Source organism: Stegastes partitus, unplaced genomic scaffold (genome assembly GCF_000690725.1).
Source record: "Stegastes partitus isolate 25-593 unplaced genomic scaffold, Stegastes_partitus-1.0.2 Scaffold1478, whole genome shotgun sequence".
NCBI lineage: Eukaryota > Metazoa > Chordata > Actinopteri > Pomacentridae > Stegastes > Stegastes partitus.
In genome coordinates, this window is record NW_007579209.1 from 103,748 (window position 1) to 129,698 (window position 25,951).

General features: G+C 40.7%; 1 protein-coding gene across 5 annotated transcripts in view; it reads right to left on the reverse strand.

The window, feature by feature from the left end:
- The window catches only part of cluha (clustered mitochondria (cluA/CLU1) homolog a), a 30,630-nt gene extending 5,839 nt beyond the window's left edge, over positions 1-24,791 (reverse strand). The window contains exons 1-22 of one of the 5 annotated variants that reach the window (XM_008299900.1): positions 24,780-24,791; positions 19,234-19,277; positions 12,400-12,593; positions 12,123-12,294; positions 10,704-10,847; positions 10,189-10,316; positions 9,907-10,061; positions 8,109-8,234; positions 7,489-7,636; positions 7,296-7,388; positions 6,617-7,051; positions 5,397-5,656; positions 4,895-5,304; positions 4,077-4,178; positions 2,505-2,605; positions 2,265-2,417; positions 2,120-2,182; positions 1,787-2,031; positions 1,569-1,653; positions 1,312-1,465; positions 1,067-1,206; positions 32-112 (exon numbers count right to left, since the gene is read on the reverse strand). In XM_008299900.1, coding sequence (XP_008298122.1) covers positions 32-112; positions 1,067-1,206; positions 1,312-1,465; positions 1,569-1,653; positions 1,787-2,031; positions 2,120-2,182; positions 2,265-2,417; positions 2,505-2,605; positions 4,077-4,178; positions 4,895-5,304; positions 5,397-5,656; positions 6,617-7,051; positions 7,296-7,388; positions 7,489-7,636; positions 8,109-8,234; positions 9,907-10,061; positions 10,189-10,316; positions 10,704-10,847; positions 12,123-12,294; positions 12,400-12,573 — 3,369 coding nt within the window. In that variant the 5' untranslated portion in view covers positions 12,574-12,593; positions 19,234-19,277; positions 24,780-24,791. Of the gene's footprint in view, positions 1-31; positions 113-1,066; positions 1,207-1,311; positions 1,466-1,568; positions 1,654-1,786; positions 2,032-2,119; positions 2,183-2,264; positions 2,418-2,504; positions 2,606-4,076; positions 4,179-4,894; positions 5,305-5,396; positions 5,657-6,616; positions 7,052-7,295; positions 7,389-7,488; positions 7,637-8,108; positions 8,235-9,906; positions 10,062-10,188; positions 10,317-10,703; positions 10,848-12,122; positions 12,295-12,399; positions 12,594-19,233; positions 19,312-20,306; positions 20,635-24,779 lie in introns of those variants that run through there. The other 4 variants (XM_008299898.1, XM_008299897.1, XM_008299899.1 and 1 more) reach the window with 4 other exon arrangements.
- Between the last annotated feature and the right edge of the window lie 1,160 nt (positions 24,792-25,951).

The window sequence follows — 25,951 nt, forward strand, 5'->3', positions numbered from 1 at the left end:
GTTAGTTTCTACGTTGGACTTGACAGCTTACATATTCTTGAATTGTGTTAGGGTGCTCGATGCCGAGGACTCTTTCACTCATCAGGACAGCCTTTTGCTGGTTGCTAAGAGCCTGCAGGGAAAACACAAATGCCATTTATAACAAATATAATAATAACAACCTTTAATAATATAGCATTATATATTTTCTTGACAAAGTAACCAAGTGCTTGACAGAATGAAAATAACCAAAAAGACTGGGGAAGTAAATCAATAAAAATGACTTAATAATAAAGCAAAGATCATAAAAGCAGCCAGAGATCATAAAGACAAAGACCATTAAAGCAGTCAGGTTATAAAACCAAAAGGGATCATAAAACACCGCCATATATCAAACGTCACAAAAAAATAAAATAAAATCAAAGCAGCAGCGTTCTGAACAAGTTGGAATCTGTGTAGGGAGATCTGACTGATGCCAGAGTAAAGTGAACTAAAGTCATTGAGGTGGGAAAAAACAAATGCATGTGTACTCCTATGCAAATCTTTGGCTTACAAGAACGACCCTATTTTGGTGATTTGCTTTAGTTTAAAGAAGCATGACTGGGCAGCACTCTTCGCTTGAACATCAAGAGACAGATCAGCATTAAAAATAATTCCAAGGTTTCTTGCAGAATAATAGTTTTTGGTTAGAAGACCAACTTATTGTGAAGTATGTTAGTCGAGGTGTTTGGACCACTGACTAAGAAATCAGACTTGTCCTAAAATTGTAAAATGTTTTGGACAACCACCTTTTCATGTCATAAGGCAGGTGAGCAAACTATCTAGGCTGCCGGGATTTTATTTTCTGAGAAATATCTCGCAAAAGAATGTCCGTCTTTATCAATAAAGATGCATCTTATCTTCACAGTGTGGGAAATACTATGATGCTGTATGATCTGGCTGAGAGAAAGCGTGTATACTGAAAATAGCACCGGGCCAGGGATAGAGCCTTGAGGAACACCCCAAGTAAATTTGAGGAAAAGGCATTTGCTAAAGCAGAATGTTCCATTTGAGAGGTCTCGATATAGGGTCATATATTTGTGCCTACCTCAGGGTGGTCACCCATGATGTAATTAAGGCGTGCTAGCAGGCGCAGGCAGGCACAGATCTCTACATGCATGGCTCCGTACACATTGTTGAAGAGGTTAAGAGCTTCGTTGATCAGCTCACAGCCCTCCTTCAGGAAACCTGCGAAATTAGACAGATGTACATTTAGACAAACCAAAAAAATATCTCCAAAAGTATGCTTTTACAATTAGACTTTATGTGTTAAAGTAACCGTGCAAGCATCACCTTGTTGTACTTTGGCCTGTCCACTCTGGAAGAAGTGGAAGGCATCTGAGGCTTTGGGGTTTACATGCTTCACAACAGGGAAAATATTCAGGATGTCCTCCTCTGTGAAGGCAGGCTTGTGGCGGCTGTCAAAGTTGTACTCCTTTATCAGGATCTAAAGTCAAACAAAATACTTATGTTTAAAAGAACGTGAGGGAAAGATGGGTTGGCTATTTGGTGAAGTGGCATTGGGTTATTATACACTCAACAAGTCTTACCTGGATGCCAGTTTTGATTGAAATTTCTCTGAGTAGAGTGGTTTTCTGAAGGCCATATTTCTCCACCACCTGGTCGACACTCTCACTGAGCAAGAAATAAATGGATATTTGTCATGAATAATCACACACTGCTTGGAAATGCATGAATAAAAAGTCAGCCTGCCAACACTGGGTCTGTAGCTTAACATTTGTTTCACAATAACAGATGGAGCCCTTACCACTGTATGGTGAAGTGATAGTAGCTCTGCGCCTCAGAAGCAATGTTCTTCCACAGCTCACTGGGCGTCAGGCTGGCCCACGCTGTGTTGTCACCGCCACCGGGGACCCTGTTACGACGTTTGCGGCTTTTGCGGCGTGACACCAGCTCATCAGGAGGCAGGTGGGCGACGGCATCCGGGAAGGAGCTCAGGAAGCAGTTTAGGAAATGGCTTACAGCAGCTGAGAGGGCAGACAACTCCACACCCTGCATGATGACAAAGAACATAAATCACTGATCAAAATAAATATTGGTTTATCAAATATGCAAGATTGTGCATTAAGAGATTACAAACCTGGAGGTATGTCTTGAAGATATGTTTTGCACATCTGGTAATCAGCTCACTGATTCCTATTCTCTAAAATGAGAAAAAATAGAGATGTTAGTATGTCCATGAACAAGGATACAGAGTGTGTGATGGTAGTGATGCTGAGACTCACATAGAAGTGCTGTAGCTGGGCTTTGGCAGGGGTCTTGTCCACAAACTCCAGAACTGTCCCCAAATAGCGAACATTGATGCCTCTCTGGTGCAAGGCCTCTGTTAGTGTGGCGCCGTCCATGGGCAGAGCGCTGTGGTCCAAACAGTCTTTAACCTGGTTAGAAAAAAGAAATATGACTTTAAATTCAGATTTACAACGAGACAATTCAATCAATATCTGAACTGAGTCTGTGTCACTGACCAGCGATGGGATCTGACAGGACACCAGGAAGGCAGCAGCGTCTTTGAGGAGCTGCTTCTGCTTCTGGACATCATCTGCGCTGTCATCTGGGAAACGCACTCCTGGTTTAAAAGCACATGTAAACACAGTTGCTTCTTTATGATGTTATTGACCCATTGTGAAGCCTCTCCTTAAAATGGCCACTGTTCAATCCATAATTAGCAAATGTAACTGGACGCGGGAGAGCTGTCAAGCTTTCAGACCAAGTAAAAAAGCTGAAATGAATGAATGAATGAAATGAAAAATACTTTATTTATCCCAGAAGGGAAATTCAAATGGTGCACGTATGAAATTTGCCAGTCCGACAGCAGATATCCTCAAAGTTTAGACGGGTGATGTTGTATCTTTTAAATCTTTTGAATCCAAAAACATGAGGACAGATGTTGGATATGGATGAAACTGTGTGGAACGTATCTGTGGAACTCACTCGAAGCCAAATTAAGCGAAGATCAACAAAATGTTCTTTGTTTACGCTAAGGTAAGACTCTAACTAACATTAGCTAGCTTAGCATACAGCTGTTAGCAAACATGACGGCTGAATGTTAATTGTTAGTCACTAATGTAATATAAGGTCCAACGTATGGTTGCAAAAGAAGATGTGGGAACACAATCTTGTAAAAGAAAAAAAAATAAAAAGTGGAATAATTTGGTTTAAGTAGCTATTGCCTAAAACATACTAGAGAATGGCAGCTATAGCAGAGTCATAAACAAAAGTTAGTCTACAATAAAACATTGTACTGACTTTGACAATATATTGTACAAGAACTTTATTTTAATGACGATTAATTTCCTCTTCATCCACAATACTCTGCTGACGAATTAGAATTTGCATTTAAAAGCTACATTTGGTAAGCATTTTTGTCTACTTCTCTGCAATATTTCAGAACTACTTTCCATATATTTGCTAGAATATCTTATCTCACTGATAATGCCATAGATTTACATGCTGGGTTTGAAGGCCTGACAGGCACAGCAACGGTATCCAAGGAGGTGGGACTTAGTGAAGCGCCGGTCAGGAGTCAAATATGCTAAAACGTCTACAAAAAGGAAATTAGACACTAACAAATTCAGCTCAAGGACTGAAGATGGATGAAATACTGCATTCAACTTGGCTGCTCTTTGACTGAGAGGATAATACTGTCATTATTCTGTCATATTATACAATATAGATTCAAATTGCATTCAATTTCTGTCACACTCAGTTTATTCTTATCGTATCACTTTACATTAGACATTATGATTTCAGAGCTGAACACTAGTCGTCTGTGTTGCAGTTTCATACTTTGACTGGCTGGTCTTGAAACAACCTTTGACTTCAGCCTTTTGAAAAAAAAAAAAAAAAACCCAAAAAGAAAACCAAAAAAACAAAAAAGAGGACATATTCCACAAAATTTTCTGCCCAAATTCATCAACACTCTTCACCTTGAATTGCCCACACACAAAAACAGGAACAAGCTTTGAGCAGAAATGCTATTAAGCCTATTATACACGTTAAAGCTGTCCTCACAAATGAATCATTCTTTTCATGCTTACCTGGAGAGAAGATGTCTGGGTTGAAGCGAATATCAAATGATGTGTTGCTGATGGAACCCACCGCCTTGCAGGCATTGAGGACCACCTCACGGCTTTTGGGATCTGTTTGTATTCGAGGTCAAAAACAAGGAAAAGACGCAAAACTGTCAAAAACAATGATTATAGACACATCTTGTCAACCTATCTGAAAAGTCAAGGTTTAAACCATGTCTACATAAAGCCAGTGTTTTTACCTGCAATATTGAACACACAGTGCAGACTTAATCACTGATCTTGTAATTTAGTAAATATCCTCAGATAAATTTTACTACAGTGATAAGCTTACTGTAGACATGGCCTCTCTAAAGGACCCACCACTACATGTTCACAACCACAAAAACAGACTAGTTCAAGCAGATTACTGTGATTTAGGATCGATTGAGCACCACACAATCATTGTACATGCGATTACGTCTGCATTCCCAAACACATTTGGATTAATGGACACAACAACTGATTATTCTGTGTATTGGGTTACATCCTAAAAGGGATCACAGGCTGGAGATGGGTTGATTGGAGGCCAACACTCTTCTCTGCAGGCTGAGGACTGAACAGGGACAGCTAGTCAGGTGGAAAGAAGCTACTACATCTCGGCGCTTTAAATGTAATTCTGCCAGATGCTCTATTGCTCTCATGCCGTGGAAACCTAAAATAGTGTCAAATCAGTTACATTCTAGTTTATTACTACTTCTCTGTAATTAAAAACTGCCTTTTTCTATGCAATTATCCACCAGAGTAGCTCTCCCCGCTTTGTCCTGGCCATGTTTTTCTCGACGTACCAATACCAGATCCATCTTCGGCAACTAAGGTCTCCGCCAGCTCTTTGGCCTGAGCTAATCCTGGAATACTTTCCTCAAGCTCCTTACCCTCCAAAGGGCTCTTGCATTCCCCATTCTGGGTGGCTGCGGGGTCTACAGGCCCATTTGTTGCGGGTTTCAAGGAGTTTTCTTCAGTTTCTGCTTGCGAGGCAGCGGAGGTGGTGTTTTCTGTCTGGTTTGTGCTATCTGTGGACACTTCTGTTGCATTTGAAGAATCTGTAACAGTGGTCTGTGTCTGGGTTGTATCGGCTTTGCTCTCTGTGGATGTTTCTGAGGTTTCTGTGATGGCAGGTGTGTCAGTCTTGTTAGAGTCCTTGTTTGCTTTCTGCTGCATGAGCTGTAATGCTGCCATCTTCATGAAGAGGAGATATCTGGAGAATCAACAATGGCACACAGTTACAAAATCGTATTTATATTAGCACATACTTTAGAAAAGCTCATGTCAGTGCACAACAACACCAACCTGTGCTCAACAAAGGCCTCGATGAGCTCCTGGCGTAGACAAGCCAGACGGTGGCGGTGCTGGCGAGGGAAGCCTTGGCGTTGACTCTCTGGAGGCAGGTCTTCTCCATCCACAGGCAGGAAGTTGAGGTCAGGAGGGAAGGTACGAAGGAGGTCTAGAATGTAGTGTCTCCCATCATTCCCAATGATGCCTTTACATTCGACAGAAGAGCACAGCTCCACACTGTCGTTCTTCTCATTCAGCACACTGTGACGCTGGACCTAAAATTTCCAGCAAATAGATGAAAATTAACTTGTTGGAGCAGCAAGGGTTTTGAATTACCATGTGTTAAACTTTGCCAGCCATAAGATAGCAGGAGAAAAAGAGAACCTGACACTCTAGACTCCAAGATTACAGCATTATCATAGCAAGTAACTGTGAAAGCAGGGACCATTGTCAGACTTTCGACTTTCCGACAGTACTTAAAATACTCATGTGAAACTGTTTGTTTCGTTTGGAAGAACAAACAAATCAAAGTTTAAAATTGTGACATTTCATGAAGATACATCTCATTTAAAAATGTGCCGAAACTAAACCGATTACAGCAACAAGATTATGTAACAAAACAAAAATTATGTTTTCTTTGACGCAACAGAGAAGCCATGTTAGACTCAGCTGTAACCAAGCGTCACTTGACTAAAAGTCAAAACTTTTTGGCTGAACTGGAGGCTGTGTTTACACACAGGAGATAAGAGACAAGTATGGAGACAAATTCTAAATGTAACTATGAAAAAAAATATACTTTGTAAAGTCACTGTTTTTACCCAGTATTGGTAACATCTCTGGACACTTAAAAAACATATTGTACATTCCATGTTTTGTTTTGGTGTCAAATTAAAAATTTAAATAATTAAACCTCCTTTTAATTTTTTTTAAAATTTTAAGTACCTTTGTCATACTGCACAAAATAGATTTGAGTTTTCTCTACTTCCAGCCATGGTTGTGTTTTTTCTATAGAGGTGCAGGACTTCATATTGTAGTGAAAAATTAGTCCACACTATGTAAAGATGTGACAGGAGGCAAAAAAAAAAAGCCTAATAACAGTTTTGGGTTCAGAGGGTTAACACAAAAAATGAATTTTGAAATAACAAACAACCCACAAGACAGCTCTAATACCATCACTGGAAACATGTTTCCAGTTTAATAATCAATTGTGTCAATACAACAGTCACGTTACTGACCTTTAGTGGTCTGCTGGTCTTATCCAGCAGCTCCAGATATTTGCTGTGAGACACAACTGTCTTTCCAAAGTCGATGGAACCGTAGATGACGCTCTGTTCCTGCTCGCGCTCCAGGATACCTGGGATGATGGACTGAGCTGTGACACGGTAGCCTCTGTAGTCCACCACTACTGTTCCCAAGGTGTAGAGGCCCTCTACATCCACTGCCCCATAAGCTCGTACTCCATTTAAGTCATTGGTGGGCGCAGTGTGGGCGGCTGCATCGCCACCCAGCTCACGATAGTGGTCCCGCACATCGAAGCCCAGACTGAAGAAGATGTTGTTCCAGATGAACATCTGCATACGAGTTTCTTCGCCGGGGTTGATGGCCATTACATTGCCATCAATTACTGCCATGGCGCCTCGAGTGGCAGCTGCTGCAAAGTCACTGTGGACCTGCAGGGGAAAAGAAGGAGGTGATATTAATGATATAAAAGAAGAATTTACACTTCAAACTGGCGCTGCATTGCCCGCCAGCAGAGTGAGTCAGCAGTTTGGGTGATTCAGCCTCATCTGGTCTCCACAGTTGATTATTGTAAACAGATTTAATGCCAGGAAGCTGATTTAATATCTGCAAAGGCACAACAAAGCCGCATACATTCACACAATGGCAAACAAGGCCTGAGAGTTCCAACAGTACCTTGAATATAGCTCTCTCTCTCAGCAGGCGCTCAGGCAGGTTCTTCCGAGGCAGCTCTCTGGTGGTCTGCAGCTCTTCATTCCAGTCTCTGGTCTGAACACATTGAAACACACACACAAAAACACTTTAACACAGTGAAAAACATTTCCATCATTTATCTGCATGATGTGCTGCTGATTGAGGCTGTGCCCACCTGTCCAGGTATGTGCTCCTCATATCCCAGGCGAGAGGTGTAGGCGTCCTCGGCTCGAACACAGTCCATCGCGTGGTCGACCTGCGGAGCGGTCCAGCTGTACACCTGGAAAGGCGTTGCTATCCTCTCAAACGGGTGTCTCTGCACTCTGGAAACGCAGTGAATCAGAAAAAAAGGCGTCACTTCGGCAATTGCAGGCCGTTTATTTGAAGGTTGCTCTTGTAGTAGGTGGTTCATACACCATTTTGTTGATATACAGTCAGTAAATGATGAGAACCAGTCTTGACTATATTTGCTGTAATCATATTTCATTTATTGAGTTTATATCATTTTGCTTCCAGACTTTGAGCTGCTGCTTCTGACTGAAAACCAATGTGTTCTGTCCTGCTTAAATGTAAGGAAGGAATGACTCAATGAGCTTTTAAAAGATTGTCTTCAAAGAAAAATGTAACAGCAAAGAAGAGACACTTTGTACAAAGTGAGCAAAGGTCAGAGGTTTATTTTGTTCCTCGTCTTTCCTCTCTGAAATAATACAGTCAGTAAGAAGAAAAGCTGACCACAGAAGAAAATCAGCAGATTCAAAATCACTTTCTAAACTAAAACAAATTAGATGTTTTCACCTCTTCTTTTGCAGGGCAGTGAAGTTCTTCTTGAAGGCAGGGCTGATCTGGCTCAGCAGCTCAACCAGCGAATGGCTCAGGAAGCTGGGATTGGCTGGCTTGGGGTTAAAGGTGTAGGTAGTAGATCTGAAACACACACATGCACATTACCATCATCGCTGGCATTAATATGACTGCCATAAACCATATAAGCTGAAGTCTATCAAGTGAATCGCAGGGTTGCTTATTTTCATTGTCGATTAATCTGCTAATTACTTTCCTGATTAACTGAGTAGTTGTTCAGTCCGTAAGATGTCAGAAATTGGTATTAAATGTCGATCAGTTTTTACAAAAGCCCAACATGACACCCTTAAAAGTCTTGCTTTATCAAAACTCAAAGATATTCACACAAACATTACTAAAACAAAATCAAATTATTATCAAAATAGCTGTTGATTGATGTAAAAACGGACAAAAAAAAGCAATCAAATGTTGTAGTTCTAGAGAAGAAAACAACTAAAAAGTGCTGGATCAGGGTTTAGTGTTCCTGCAAGAAGAAGCTCAGTGAGGCAGTTTTCGCTTAAAAATGGTCATTAACAAACTACAAACCATTAAAAAACATTAACACGGTGAACACTTAATGTCTGTGACAAAATTGTTAAGGAAAGTCAACCTCTCTCCAAACAACACAGCATGTTTCCCGACTCTACTTGATAGTTTAATCCAATTACATGTCATTATTGTGACTGTTAAAGCTTTCACTGGCATCCAAAATTAGGATCCTGCGCTTGTATCCTAACCGACACTTGGCATACTGTCCACCGTTTAAACCTCTGAACTCCAAAATCTGCTGGCAGGTTTGACAGGTATGTAATTCTAATGAAAATAAGTCACCAACACAACACTAATTATTCGAAAGCAAGATTAGATTTTTAACTTTCCAACGCTCCTCAAACTACTCATTTGTGATGCGTTGTCAGAAAACATAAACAAATCTAAGCTCAAAATTGTGTTATTTCATCAAAATGACATTATTCTACATGCCTCATTAAAAACACAAAAAATTAAGCTTTTGCTCAAACCAGATCCAGGAAAAAAGGAAAAACAAATCTGTGCTCCTTGGCACAACAGAGAAGCAATTATTGACGTGACCGACTAATGGCTTTTTGGCTGAACTGCAGGTTGTGTTTAATCAGAGTAGGTAGGAGACAATAAAGAAACTAATTAAAAACATAGCAGTAGTAGTAAAATGTCTATAGTATGTACAGTCCCCATTTTCCCCAGTGTTGTTAACATCTGTGGGCATGTGGAAAAATGTATATGCTGATTCCTGTTGCTTATTTATTTTTTCAATTTTTGTAGTTAAATAATCAAAAAAATTTTTTTTTCATTATTACAATAAATTTGACATAACTAAGCCATACTGCAGAGAAGACATTTTTCAGTTCTTTCCACTTGTGGCCATGGTTGTCCTGCTTTCATAGAAGGGGCAGGACTTTATAATGCAGGGAAAATTGAGGCCATAGTGAGCAAAAATAAAAAACAAAGAACTTGTTCAGAAATTGCTTGGAGCTCAGAGGGTTAATAAAGTGCAACTACATGCATCATGTGTTTTTTTTCTACTTAAATAGAAAGCACTACCAGAGAAATTATATCATCCAGAATGAGTTTACTCATAGAAGCGCTATTTGCACTCACAACCCTCTAATCACGGTCTGACTGCTGCCTCTTAATGGCATGTTAGACATTCTGAACACTACGGAGCAACACAGTGTCTGCCAAATGCTTTGTGTATAAACTGTATCAAGAGTTGACTGACTGGTTGAGGTAGAAGCCGCGTGTAGAGGCAGTGACGCTGACATGGCGCTCCTCCACAGTCACAATGTACAAGTACATGAGGTCGCCGTGCATCTTCCTGTTTCCAGGTGGAGGGTTCCAGCCGCTCATGGTCAGGACCTTCAGGCACTGCATGGGCTGCAAAATAACATGGTAATTTGAAATGTCATGGCTCAAACTTGCTTTGACCGCTGACTCAAGTTTCAAAGACAAAATGTCATCCCGTCATATACGTGGCTACAGGTGAGACCAGGCTGCTCCTCACCTTCCAGTCCTTGTTCTGTGGCTGGAGGGGCACCAGGGGGCGGTCTTTGCTGCCAGGCAGGATGTGCTCTGGGGGGGTGCAGTCGATCTGCTCCAGCTCGTTGCCCTTCTTCTTCCTCTCTCCACTATCTGCAACCGCATAAGAAGAAGCAAAGTGAAGGTCAGAACATTTCCATACATTAAAATGCATGTTGCAGATGGCTGAACATGACTGTGCAGGACACCAGCTGTTCATGCAGTGTTGTGTTACACGCTGGACCACCGTGAAGGCACATGAGCGCTTTTCAGACATGGATGCAAAATAGATTTTAAAATCTATAAGTGAGAGGACAGAAAACACAGTTTTGCCCTCATTGCAAATATTGTGCAAGCATTTTGCCTCTTTCTGTTAATGTGCTACCATGTCTGAATCAAGCTGTGCAAACATGAGCGCAGGAGACGGTTTGAACGATTAAAAACATAACAAACTGGTGAAGATGACAAGGCAAGGGACTGCAAAGAGCTTAGGTGTCGTACCTCCGAGGTCTCCGTCAGTGAAGATGCTGAGGAAAGACAGGGAGTTGCAGTCCACTCCGTTGTAGGCATCTGAGGGGTCCAGACTTTTCAGCAGGTCTCTGATGTGACGCACATGGATGCGAGCTTCACGCACTGTGTAGGGCTCTGGAGTAAAGACAAGCAAAAGGATATAAATAGCAAACAGTGTGTGGGTTAAGGAGTAATAGATCAAACTAATGAGCAATTGTAATGAACTATGATTCATTCTGATTAGGCAGCAGGTAAATGCAGTGAAACCTCTCAATATTCTATTGCACCAGGCTTTAAATGGGCAGGCAAGCCATTTAGGCTGAAATTACTTTAAACACATTAAACATGTTTGAAAATAATATCTGAAAACATGTAACAGACCAACCTACGTGATGCTGAATTGTGACGTTGGACTGTTTATCGTTTTAGTGTTCAGGATTATTTTGGGCAGAGCAGAAATCATGGCTCGATGAGGCACTGGAACATTATCATGATAAAAACCAGAGCATCACTGGATCTCCTGCTCGATTGTGAGTTACTACACAGCCAACAGTTTGCTGACTAATTATATTAACAACTCCTTATTTAGTTTTCCTAAGAGTAATGAGGTAAACAAGAGGTTGATTGATTTCATTAAGATTGATGGGAGAGCTGAGGATCACCGCAAACTTGTGCAGTAAGTATTTTACACCAAGGAGTCTTAAAAGGAGAACTTCTATCAGATAGAACTGGGATTCACAGATAATCTGTTATGGTGAACAGGGTCAGACTAACTATCTCGTTCTCTGGCCTTCATTCTTCCACATACATCTGGCAGTAGATGCACACCAACAACTAGAAGCTGCCTTGTGTGCTTAGTTTATCACAGCAGGTAACTTAGTCCACAGTAATGAAAATGTGCCATATCTACAGTGAGCGCATGTGATTTTACATCGAAGCTGTTTGGTTAAAACAAACTCAGGTCTATTTTCATGGTCAATTTTGGCCAGTGTCAGAGTTGTCAATCAGTGTGTCAGAGCCCAGAACACTGTTATTTTTATGATTTTGAAATCTAACTTTATGACAGTTAACACGACAGACACCACATTTGCTGTGCATCATGTCAAATAATGTTAATCAGGTTCATCGGGTTGTACCTGACAATGCCGTCTGACTTCCTTACCTCAGTTAGTGCTGTATTTGTTTTCACACTACGGGGTTAGTTGTAAGACAACTTGTCAACACTTTTGTAACAGCTTCTTATGTCATTGTTACTGTATCACTACTTGATTACTTAAGTAAGGATAGTTATGATTATTTTGTCTTCAACAGGTACAAATGCTTTAAAAAAAAAAAAGAAAAAGTTGTTAACTAAGAATTAAGCTCAAACATATAGCTTCTATTTTTACTCCAAATGCTTCTGAATCTGACCTTCCACCACTTTGAGCAGTGAGCCCTCCTGCAGGCCTTCGATGGACTTGAGCTCGGCAAAGTTGTCCAGCACGTTTCCGTCCAGCTGCAGGGAGAAACAAGTGCGGTGGCAGGTGTCCTCGCGGTCCATCAACACCTGATGGATTTCCTGCACCATTTCCTGGGGGGACACCTGACGCACGGGAGGAAACGACAGAGATGAAGCAACGTGGTGCGGAGCTGCCGCCTGTTTAAACGTGGCCAAGTGAAGTTCTGCCAGTGCAGAGCTAATCCTTACCTGCAGGTCAAACGGCTCTGTTCCCGGTGCCTGGATCTTAACGGTGAAGCCGGTGTCCTGGATCACTATCACCTCTTGCTCGTTAGACTCCTCCCCTCCATCCGCCTCGCCGTTCCTGTCCTGCTTTGGTTCGGCCTCCTCCGTGTGTTCATGAGCCCCGTCACCATTCACCATGGCTGTATCTGCACTGTTCCCTGTAGCAGAAGAAATGGAAGGCATCAGTAAATTATGGGCCATTCAAAACTCAAACATTGGTAAACCATTCAAAATACTAACGTAGACCATTTTTACCCACTTGGGGGCAGAGGGAAATGCCGTGAGCATAGCATTGCCATACCATCACATGGTGAAACATTTGCTTGTTTACACATCAAGCTATGCATTTGTCTGTCTGATGAAGGTCAGTAGTCACTCTGTTTTTGTTCTCCACCAACTCCTGAGGCAAATATCTAGCTGGTGAACAAAGTGCAGCATTCAGCAGCTAAAAGCCATACACTAAATATCTGGTGCCAAGTTGGTAATGCATAGGAGGGTTTTAGAGCTTCACCACAAACTCTCAGGGTACATTCCAACACCAACACTTCCATTCTATATAGTAGACAGATGGAATAAAAAGTAGTTTGTCCTAATACAGAGTATGTTAAATGCCAAAAACAGCAAGATATCCTACAAGATGGGGTCGCATTTTGCAAGCCAGAATGTGTTTGTCCATTCTGATACACAATCCATTGCGTAATGTGAGATACACAAGCGTGTCATGTGAGTATAAAGCTTCATCTGTCCAGACTGCCACGCATATGAGCAAGACAGTCAAAGCTTAAGATGCATCGTTGTGACAAAGAAATATGTCCCAATTGTGTGCCTGCTGCATCCAACAGTGTTTATTTATAAGGGCAACAACAGTACATATTGAAAATAAATCGAAAAAGTATGAGATTTGGAACTCATTTGGGAGCATCTCAGCCAACTCTGCCTACTCCATAGCTGCCATTAGTCAATAATCTGATCAACAATGAACAGCACCTCCACTGAGTCAGCCATGCAAAGAAAGCCATCCTGACAACACAGTCAACAGACTTCTCTTCCACATAACCGACTTGCTGCCAGGCAGCCAGGTCACAAACAAGGAACACAAACCTCTGGGTCTGGATGACCTTATGAAACATTTATGAACGGACGAACAGAGCCAACAAAGCTCAGCTATAGTATGCTGCTGCCACTACATTTCATTCAAATAAACTCAACACAAACGAAGGAATGGGGTGAAGGATGCGAGACGCTGTGGTTTCAGCTTCTACAACACGAAAACTACAAATGTGATAATAAGTAACCGGCTCATCTAGTAAGAAAAGTACCCAATTTTCAACCCAAACCTGCTGAAACCAACACTGTTGCAACACTGAATGGGAGTTCAGCCAGGAGGCCTTGAGGGATTGAATAAAAAGGATTTCAGCATTCACAGGAGGGAATTATTGGTAATGTACACGCTTCCTTAATACACTTACATTGTGGCAAATACAATACCTGCAAGTCTGCTAAAAAACCATTCAGCAGTCTCTTTTATAGACATCTGAGCTCTCAAAATCAAGGTTGCACATTGTGTTAATAAAATGAGCAAGCTGTGAGGAGTCAATGCCAGACGCCGAACTGTGGACGGATTATATTATAACAGTTAAAATGAGAGGAAAGCGACATGAATAAAAATGAGGTGCATTCATTCAGAGGAGCACAGGCCGACAATGCGGATGTCAGACAACTGTTTTCTCTCACTGGGACACAAGTGCTGCCAGCCAGTGTGTCCTTTCTCACTGTCAAGGGTAACACAGCGTCAGGGTTACTGAAGAGGGAGGGGTGGGGCTCTATGACTGGACCACGACCCTGGGTGGGAGCAATCGCACTGAAATGGTGGAGGAGCCCAGGAGAGGGAGAGAGAGAGAGAGAGAGAGAGAGGAGCAGCGGGCCACGCTCTGAATAACAAACACAACGGCTCCAAAGCGAGTCAATAATGCTAGAAGGAGGTGACGGCTCGGTGTCGAGTGTTTCGCCGGGTTGCTTTCACACGTTTAATTTCTTATCAGACTCGAGCTCTCTTCTAGAGTCTGAAACAATGCCACTGGGGGCAACACCCATGTGAAGGTGACTTGATTTTTTTATCCACTGAACCCCAAAACCAGCCAGCAAGTCTGAAAGACATGTTATCGAATTTTTTTATTTTATTTTTTTTAAAAATCAGATAGTAAACTTTCAGCTGGTCCTCAAATGCATCATGCGTGATGTGCTCTTCAGACCCAACCTTAAAACCACAACATAACAAAATCGCTGTATACTACATGTCTCATCCAAAAATTTGCCGTTTGTAGAAATCACATTCTGTAAAAAAATAAATAAATTCTACACTTCTCTGTACAACCATGAAGCCGTTAGTGACTCGACTGTGAACTACAGTCAAATGACAAAAATTCAGGAACTTTTTGGCTGAACTGCAGGTGTGTTTACACAGAGCAGATAGGAATGAATGGAAACAAATTAAAAACATGACTAATAAAATAACTATAGTATCTGGAGTCCGCTTTTTTTTTTTTTTTTTGCTTTTTTTCCCTAGTGTAGGTAACACCTGTGGGCAACTGACAAAATATTGTTATTCCCCCTGGTATGATTCATGGCATTATAACTTTGGTATACTTAACAGAAGACATCGCTTGTTTTTTTTTTCTATTTCTCGCCATGGTTTTATTGTTTCATTAGAGGTGCATGACTTTATAATGTTGTAAAAAAATGACCCACATTAAGTTAATATGTAACAGAAGCACAAAAAACTCCAAGAAACTGCTTGGGGTTCAGACGGTTAAGGTATATTTTCAACAAGACAGGAAGGCATTCTTTAGTTTTCGATTAGACAGCATCTTAGAAGTTTAGACAGTGATATATATTTAATGTCATTTGGTAAAGATACATAAGTCATAGCTTCTTAATAAGAGGATGTGCTGCATTTGATCCTATTATATTAAATCAAAATGTCTTGCAGCTCCAAAAATGTCAGTCAAACAAAACAAATAACTTTAAGATGTTATCCCTGGTGCTGTAAAGTGATAAACTGTGATTATGATTTTCACTATTTTCTAATGTTTAACAAACGAAACAATGATTCAAAGAACAAAACAACAAATTATTTGACAATAATGTTAGTTGCACTCCCCCCACTGATATCATTGGTTCTTTTTGATAATTTTTTAGGACAAGCAAAAAACCAACCAACTGCCATATTTCAGTAACCTTTATAGACTGTGACTTATTCCAGCAAATGATTGTTAATTTATACAGGGTAAAGTGTGGAGCTCGTGTGTGATTAGGCCTTCCAAGATTTAGTTTGTAGTTAGCAGCACTCACCATATCCGACAGGGAACAGTCCAAAGTGCCATAAGGCCTCTGATTGATGAGGCATTGCAGCAGACTAAGCGTTGCAAAACTGACCCATTTTGCTCCACAGAAGTGGAAGAAAGTTCATTAGGAAGTGGGGGGGACAAAAGGAGATGGTTGAGTTACAGTTTAACTATAAACAGGACAAATCTGACGCCTACTATTGTCTTCGAAGGGAAAATAACCAAGTAACTGCGATAAACAAAGACTTATTCATGATGCATTTCCTGGAGACATGGCTACACAGGGTAGAGGGACATGATGATGTGCTTCACGGCAAGATCTGTCAGAGTATCACAGCTGTTTGAGGCATTGCACTCATTGCAATGGCTGGAAACAGACAATAACTTCCAGCTCATTATTTATTTATCAGTTAAATCATAAGTCAGCTAAGCTTCCAGAACATTTACTATTCCCCAAAACTGCATAAAAATGTTCAGTATATCACAATATATATGTTGTTTGAAGTAGATTGACACACAAAGTGTAAGATATATGCATTTATCACTCAGCCCTACAGCCAAATTATTAAAATGTCCTTTTACATCACTTTAAACAAAGTCTTTGATTTCTCTTTTGGCTTTAAACACCATCCATTTTGCTTATACACACTCAGTTTAATGATAAAAAATAACTAAATCCTACCAGAGCAACACAAACTCTACATTAGTAATGTACACCTCCATTTTAATGGGAACAAAAGGAAACACTGCCATCTATAACCAACTAAAAACTTAACAGAAAATAACAAATCCAATCTTAGAGGCTATATCCAACAATTACACAATGGGGTGGACACTGACCCGACTACACACAATCGCACAGCGATGGTTGGACAGTCACCACCACGCATAAGCCCTCCACAAGGTCAAGGTAAGGAATCAATGAAACAAGGGCACAAATGAGATAAAGAGGGCAAAAAACAGACACAATGAAAAACCACAGCGAGCACAGTTTAGGCCGCAAATGACACATTTTCCCTCTGAATCAGGCTGCCAGCTCACAGTAATAACTCACACCATCTTCTATCAGATAATGTCATACTTAGAAATGAGCGTTTTTTTCTTTTTCTTCTTCTTCTTTTTTTTTTTTTTACTCCAGCCCACTTCTCTTGATAACCAATAAAACCAGCTGCCAGCGATCTCCTCACTCTGCAGCCCTTTACATGGGGACCTCGGCTGCTGCCATGGCAACATTAACCAGCCAGACAACCCTGAAAACAACAACAACAACAACACAACTGCACAAGGCCTCACTGTGATCATGTTTGCTGCACCACAAGGTGGCATCCTCCTGATGGACAGACATCTGCAATGGAATTCCATGTCTACAAAAACTAAAAACAAGGTCCGTCCTAATAAAAGAATTACTAAAAGCTTGTCAGCAGTAAATAATATCATTTGTCAACTATAAAATACAGTTAAGTGATGGCATATACATGGAGTTGTAAATACATTTCTAGGGTAACACATACAAAGTTTAAGTCAGTCAACATTAACAACCCGTTAAATTAATTAATCAAATAGTTTAAGACATTAACAAAAAAGAATGCCAAATATTCTCAGACTTCAGCTTCTAAAATATGAGGACTTGCAGCCTTTCTGTGTTTTTTTTAAATTTTAGATTTTTAAGACAAAAAGATATGTGAAGTGATAATGAATTAGGTATATCTCTGTAATATGAAAATGCTCGTGTAAACTAAATATCCAGATGTTTGCAAAGGTCCTGATTACTGGAATTGGTTTAATCTCTGCAGGCCTCAAGAAATACTCAAACAAGTTGTATCTTACAAGTGGAAACTTCTCTACTTAAAGACATGGTGCTCTTTTACATTCTAATCAACAGGTCATTGCAACAGATGAATACAGGGGCATTTACCTGGACTGGTGAGGAAGACATCCAGCCAGATGAGCAACTGTGCCAGGGTGTCAGTGATTCCCGGGATTAGCTTGGACACCCTTCACCTCACAGGAACATTAAGCTCCTTAAAACCACTGACAGTGACCCTTGCCTCTATCTGTCTGCTGTGTCGTGTGTGGCTAGTAACAACTCTTTGCTTTTTTTGTTTTTATTGTAGCCATGGTTTTACCTTAGTTATCCTGTTCATATGGTTGTCTTCACATGTGGTAACCCTTGTAATGCCCTCCTTTCCTTTCCATTTCCTATCCTTCAGATTCGCTATTGCATGTAATTAACTTTGTGTCCTCGATCTCCCTGTATCTCTCTGTCAGGTATTTCTGGCTCTGGAGCTGTACGAGTCTGATCTGTTGGCAACTTATCCCGCCGATCAGTCCAATGTTTATGCTCTCTTGTCTGTTTTCTCTTTATCATCACGCTTTACCCTCACCTGAACCAGTTGAGCAAGTGGTCACCTTCCCTGTGCCTGGTTCAACTTGAGGTCCTTCCTCTCCACTATTGCAAATAAAAACCTAATAAAATTCTGCACAGAAAAATGCAGAAACATCTTGTTGATTGGGAATCCAGTGAATCCTTGGATATGTTGGCTTTTCACGTTGTTGTAAGATCATGGGTTTAGCTCTACAGTAATCAGGTTAGTCTCGATAATATAGTCACATTTTAACCCTTAATGTTTAAATGACGCACGTAAATTCACACCATAAATGACACTGCAAAGTCTCAACTGAATATCTAAACTTATTAGGGTAATTCATAAAGCCAATTTTGTTTTTCTACTGGAACAGCTGTTGTTTTAAATGTGCTGTAAAATAACAGTAACTTGACTTGACTGACACATGTTTTGGCCATCATTACTGTCACAGGTGTAATTGCAGGTTACAAGCAGGGTTGCAGCTAATAATGATTTGGTAAATAATAATTTGGGTCCTAAAATGCCATTTTAATTGCACATTACAAGCTCCTACAGTGTTTGGTGATAATTTTAGATTGCATGTTTATTTTCTCAACATTTCAAAAGCAAAAGGAGTTAATTTAATCAAACAGTTGAGACGCTGGAACCAGGGGGGCAGCTCATTTTGCTCTAAAACTACCCTAATCTGTTATTTAATTATCCAGAAAGCTGCCTGCTGTAGTTCTGTGTCATGTGCCATTTGTTTCAGTTCTGCCATTATGAATCTGCTGCTCCATGTGGGTTTGTCGGATGACTGGAAGTCAGATACACAAGAAACCATGACAAATTAACGAACAACCAATACAACTTCACCCACAAAGCGACACAAGCTCAACTACAGACACACCGCGCACTGACACACTGTCGTCCGTGTTGCAGAGACAATTCAAGGTCCCACATGTGAGACACTTTGACAGGCTGCAGGGACCCGAGCAGCTCTGGAAGTTAACTTCACCGTCTGACAGTCCTCGTGTCGGTTTAATCTGCCTCTGTGCCGCCGCTTCACTGCGACCCGCAACGAAAAACTTTTAAAATTACAGCTTACTCACCTCACTTACACGGCTGCTCGTGTATTATTAGCGTAACCTTCCCTCTCACCGTGCATCATGACTTTTTTTCTACTACGTACAGCTTCCGCTTCCCGGTCGAGGAGGAACACTCGATGTAGTCTTCCCCGACGGGGGAGAAGAAGGGACCGGTTAGAGGGTTTCCACAGACCGCAGAGCGATTCATCGGCATTACATCACTTAACGGGTATTTTTAATATTACAATAATGAGGGATCATATCTGTCACACCGGCTGTGGGACACGTATCCCTCGGAAATACTAACACCACGAGTGCGGCCCCCCTGCGTTAGTGCGGGCGGTGTGCGGCTCCGCTGAAGGTGACCTTCAGTGAGTTCCTCTGTTACCGAACATGTGCGTCAGTGAGTCCGCTTCACACAAGCTGCTGCTTTGTATTAGCACATAAAAACGTGTGCTATTCAGTTAGTTTAAACTTTACCCGAAAAAAAAACACCCGGCTTCAGTGCCTATAGTCCGCTTTTTGGGTTTAAAACGGCACGCCGGTAGTGACAAGAGCGGACAGTTAGCTAACTAGCCAGCGAGCTAACTATCTGAGCTAACGATCTGCATACTGAATGAGGGGAGCTAATGCTAGCATGCCGGCTAATTTGTTTGGATTAGCCTGGCTGGTTGGTTTGCGGCGTCAGGTTGAAGTCCATGCCAGCGGCTAAGACAGGACTATAGATGTAGAAATGGATCTGTGGAAGTTTTTAGCTCGCTAATTAGCTTAGAGGACATTTACAGTAGGCAGCTTGTTAGCATATGGTGCAAAGTGGACCATTCAAACTTGCACAGGCTACCAAGGAGATGTTAGAAGGAGGAGGGGGGGTGGGGGTGAACCTCCACCTTGGATTTGAGGACTTTTAAGTCACATAGCACAGCATGGAGGTAAATGACACTACCTTTGTGCAGGGACACTCCGTAAACCACACGGAAAACAGCTGCACAGGGATGCTGAATTTACGAAACGGTGTTGTTATTGTGTGCATTATCATAATCACTGTGTGTGTGTGGTATAACAGCACATATGAGGCAGTCGGTGTGCAGCAGTCTCACCACAACCGCAGGAATCCTTCACACGCGTCTTGCTGCTCTCTTTGCCGTCCGGAGCTCCATCCCCGGCTTCATCCGCAAGATCAGTCGGATTACAGTTAGGCACTGACGCCGGGATGTCATCTGTCTTGCTAACCATGGTCGGCAGTCAGTGTGGTGACAGAAATCCCCCCTGCAGCTTTGCTTGAAGTCTGGTAGTGAAATGCAAAAAGAAAGGGGGAAAAAAAATCTGCTTCTCCGGCTAAGGCAGGCTGGCTGGCTACATGCGAAGGGTACAAGCTTACAAAAACAAGTCTACTGAGGAAGGACAGCGCTGTACATGGTGCTGATCACACGTGGTTCACTCCTCCCCTCCTCTTGACCTCTTTGCCTTTGCGTTGCACTTCCCCACCCACCGAGCGTGGCGCTACGGAAACCCACATGCGACAAAAGTCATTTTTACAAACTCCTATTTGTGTAATTTTGTGTGTGTGTGTGTGTGTCCATTTTCCTCTGCGCTGGAAGATACACTCATAACGGTGTCTGAGTGGGGAAAAAACATTATCACAGTGTAATCATTAGCAGCATAAATGGAGTCTTCACTAACTCGAATGACCTTTGATAGTTTGGCATAGATGTCATCAGCTCCTGTCAGTCACAAAAGACTTTTAACCCCCCCACTGATCCCTTACATGAGGCTTGTGTACAACTTCAGCAGACCAAATCATGAAAACATCGGCATCTGTTTATGTAAAATGAGGGAAATGACAATATTACTTTGCTGCAGAGCTGCTGCATGGCAAGTTGATTAAACACACATTCAGAAAAATGCAATGTTCAAGCACATATTGACTCAATAAAGGTCTTAAAAATACATTTAGATAAAGACGACAGGCTAGAAGATTTCCGCTTTTCCTCCTTTTAGCTGCCCAGTCTGGTTATATTTTTTGAGCACTTTGTAAAATTGTTTCAAAACGTGCTATATAAATAAAGCTTATCAGTATGCTATGTGTTTCTGAACACACGTTTCTGAGCTGCAGTTACTGGCCACACCAGCTTTTCCAGTGTTTATGGTTTTCTTATGCTGGTATCTCTCTGCAATCCTTTTGTCTCTGCCCCTTTACTCGAACCCCAACCGATCGAGGCAGATGGCTGCCCTCTCTGGTTCTGCAGGAGGTTTTTTCTATTAAAAGAGAGTATTTTTTCTTCTCCTGTGGCCAAAGAGCCTGTTCAGAGGACTCTTTGGATTTATTGGTTCTCGCTCTTGAAAAAAAAAATGTTTCAAGCTAACTATGCAAAGTGCCTCGAGATGATTTATCTTGTGACTTTTATACATAAAACTTAATTCAACAGGATTAATATTATTAATATTAAAAGGCAGTAGAATTATTTAGTAACCCTGACTTGTTTACATAGTTCTGCAGTGGGAACAGTTTCTTCCTGAACAAACTCTTGAACTATGAGTGGTTAAATGATAAACACCTTTGAGTGATATTTTAACCATAGCCTTAATAGAGCAAAGGATACAGTAGATTTTTAGAAATGCACTTGCTTGTGTCTCTACCATTTATTAGAACTCCTGTGAGATGAGTACAGATGGAGAAATCCTAAGTTACTGAAGCTAACATTTACTGTATTTAAAAGATGGAAAACTGCAAGACCTATTTTATGGGAGGTGCAACTATTCACCTGACGCAGTATTCAGAAGTACTGATGTACAAACCTATAATATATATATATATAGTGACAACTTTGCTACTCCTTTCCTACAGACAAATAAACTATGAATGTGAAATGCACGTATCTGTCTCCAAGAGACCATAAACTGTAACTGTTATAAGGAGCCAATGTATTTATCTGCACCCTTAAAAATTTCTTTATTGCATCAAGAAACATTCAGCTTCTCATGATCTGTTTGCAGGAGCCAGTTTGGGCTTGAAACATTGTACTTTTATTAATATAAGGTCATTTTTTTTTTGCAGGGTGCAGATAATAGTGTTCGGGGTATTTGCAACATATATACAACCTTTCTTATGAAACTTGGATGGAGCTGGCCTTTCTCCAAAGGATCCAAAGCATTTTTTCTTGTACAGTTTTAAAACGGTAGCTTGCACATATCGACATGCAGTTACAGGTCAAAGAAAATAAGCAAAGATCTCAGCTTTTTCTCACAATTTACAACAAAAACATGTATTAACTACATGTATTACAATTCTTGTTATATAACACAGATTCCCTAATGCTCAGGTATGTTTCAGGCAAGACTCTTCCAAAAACATCAGAGTCTTTGTCCGTCGAAGGAAACTGTGATGTCACAGAAATTTGGAATCATTTCATCACTTGCAAAGTCACTCTCCTTTTAAATTAGCCTTTCTGGAAAGCTTTCTGAAGACAAGAATAAAGCAGACAGCAGACTAGACAATCCTCCATTTTATTCCAGTTATGTGCACAGTAGATCACTGTAGGAAGCAAACACAGTATACGCGGTAATCAGTCAACAGCTCACGCTCACCATTGGACTGAAATCAAATCCACATCTCTCTGCATGTCATGTTGGGAGCCACACAGCATTATTGCTAGAAACCACATAACATGTCAAACTAGATGTTTAATGGTGCCACATACAGTCCACTGAAACGTTCCTCTAAGATGTAAAATAAACTTGTTTGACCTCAACCAGGACTGACCACAAGAACGAGAAAAATGACAGAGACACCGCCGCTGCTGCTGCTGCTGCTGCTGCTGTTTCATGACTGTTCTGAAGGTTGGAGTTATATCAGCATTTGGAAAGATGGAAGACATTCTCTGTGGGCGTCAGTAAATTAGTATTACCTTTGCTATGTTTGCAGGATGTGAGATAAACTGCTCTGAAAAGTAGAAAAATCAAACCAGGTCATTAGGATTTTACTCTCTTAAGCTGAAGTATTCAGGAAAAGACATCATCATTAAGGCATCACACCGTTCATCTCCATATTTGATTCCAGTGCTGGGCCTCTTTGGCTCTTTAGCATTTCCGCTCAAAGCAGACAAATCTTCAGTCTCTGAGTTTTACACACTGCAGCAAAGATGCATACAGCAGCCACGATTTTGATTACTTGTCCAACATGTGACAAAATACCAAAGTATGGATCATCTACTGTGTAAAAATGTGACATGATGGTAAAAATGTGGTCGCAGGACTGATTCTGGAGAGTTAAAAGTGCCTGCTGCTCCATTTAGATGACAGGTGGAGTGATGAAGTCTAACAGTCTAAAGTTCAATTTTCCTGTCTGGGGGGGAAGCTGTTTTCAATGGGACAGCTTTGTACTTTAATCGCCTCCTGTCTCATGAAACTCGAGGAAGAATAGTGCACACGGTCATACTAATGGCTTACCAGCTAAGAAGTGAATGAAAACCCCTCGTCATATTTGCAGTTTTGCTAAAAAGAAAAAAAAAGAAGAAGAAGACAGGTTCAGTTCATTTTCATCCAGACAGTCTCAGGTGGCATAACAATATGCCTATTTTCTTTATGCTGCTTCACACGCAGCGTATCTTTGATCCTTCTGCTTGGATACACCTCCGATAAACTGTAGCATAAAAACGTAAAGATTCATCAAAACTGTAACAATCCGTCAGACAGCTCAGAAAAATATTAAGCAAAACATAGTGAGTTCAAGAATTACAAAAGTTAAAACAATCATAAAATCTATTTTAACGCCTCCAGTGTCCTTAAACCAGCTGACGTGACCTAGTAAGAATATATAAATATATTGATATATTGCTTTATTGATGATATAGTCCTAAAACATAATGCTAAACTTCTAAACAGGAGCTGCGGAAGGCAAGAAAAGCCTCGCAGCGACGAATCACGATTAAATTCAGGCTCACGTCAAAGACTTTAGATGCTCAGTTAAGTCATGGCTCAAGTAAAGACCGACTGACACAACTTTGAAGAAAACACTGACATAGAGTAACCGTTATATGCAAAGTGTTTCTAAAACAAACGGACACTCCAGATAAGTAAAGAAACGTCATAGGTTTTGCCCTGTTTCTTCGCACAGCATTTATAATGACTCCTCTATTATAAGGCAGTAATTGCAGTGGGGTACTAAATGGACAACAGTGAATTCATAATTGGCACTGATATATGCAAGCAAGAGCATAAAGAGTATTTTCTCCATTAAAATATTGTCTTAATTGGATTTTTTTTAATTCCTTTTTTTTTTTTTTACTGCTTTCTTCATGCTATTTGCTCAGTGTTACACTAGGGGCCACCACTTGCATGTGTTTTGTTATGAGAGGACGCACACGTCCCTCGTCTTGTCCTTTACAGCACAGTAAATGTCTTTGTGTGCATGTTGCTACACAGGGACTTTGTAAAATGTGTAAAAATGAGAACACACTGCAAACAGACCGTCCTGTAAATCCATCAGACCGTGCTTCATTTGAACCCACACCAAAAGCTACACTTGTGTTTTTTTTGTTTCCTGAGGTGAAAAGAAACCCCAACACATAAACCTCAAACACAAATAGGCTGAAGTAGGAGTTGTCTGTTTGTGTGTGTATGTGTGTGTGTGTGTGTTCAGTACACAAACCACACCTGAGTAAAACACATGGTCCAACGAGTCAGAAGTGAGTATCACTTGAATGTGGCCTGTTTGTACAAAGCAGAGGAAGAGCAGCACTCTGGTGCCTCAATGCATCGCTTAGAAAAACACCACCAACTAAATTTCACATTATTTAGTGCGAGAGGCAAAACCTCACTGCTGTCTGACGTCTCCTCCACCTAAGACAGGCACTGATAGAAGAACAAATTTAGTTTTTACCTATAAGGATTTAAGTTAACAACTTGCAATGTATAATAATTTAAAAAACATAGAACGAGAAGGCTGACGAGTTTTTAACAACATGAGTGATATGTATTTATATTTTTGATGTTCTGTGTGTTTAATATGGATTATGTGTGATATGTAAGATGGTGTGTGATTGCTTTTTTTTTGTCTTATTTTTATAATAGACCTACAATCTGAGATTAAAAAATACATAAATAAATGAGAAGAATGTCGTTAAATAGAGGTCAGTGTGCAATGACCTTTAAGTATGTTACATTATGGACACTTACCAAAGCAGTAAAGGCAGGCTGTGGTAAAAACATGATCGAGTTGCAAAGTTTGTTTGTAGTCAGTTGAAACTGTGGTTTGCTTATCGACTTTTTTCACAGCAGATGTTTTGACTTGTTTTAGGAGGAAAACGGTTCCTGTCTGAAATCATTCCCTAGCTGGGAATTTAAGAATGAGACTTGGTAAAGTGATTATATACAACAATCAGCATTACTGGTCTGCGCACAATAAGACAGCATTTTACTATTATTTTTGACAATTTGGTAAACGAAAATATCCAATATTATATTAAGTACATTAAATCACAATTAGCAGAACTAGTCATAAATTGTTTCGCTATTTGTTTCCTATTCTGACCATTTTGGCGCAGATAGTTTTTCTTTAACACTGGCGGAAGCCTCTTTGAGAAATTTCTCCATGCAGAAAAACCCTGCATAGTTACAGTGTGCTACATTTACTGGCTGCCATTTTATCTGGATTCCCAAATTCTGAGTGTGTAAATTTGTCCACTGAACAGGCCCTCAAACAATTCACAACGGAAAAAATGTGTCCTGCTGTCTGCTAAAAATC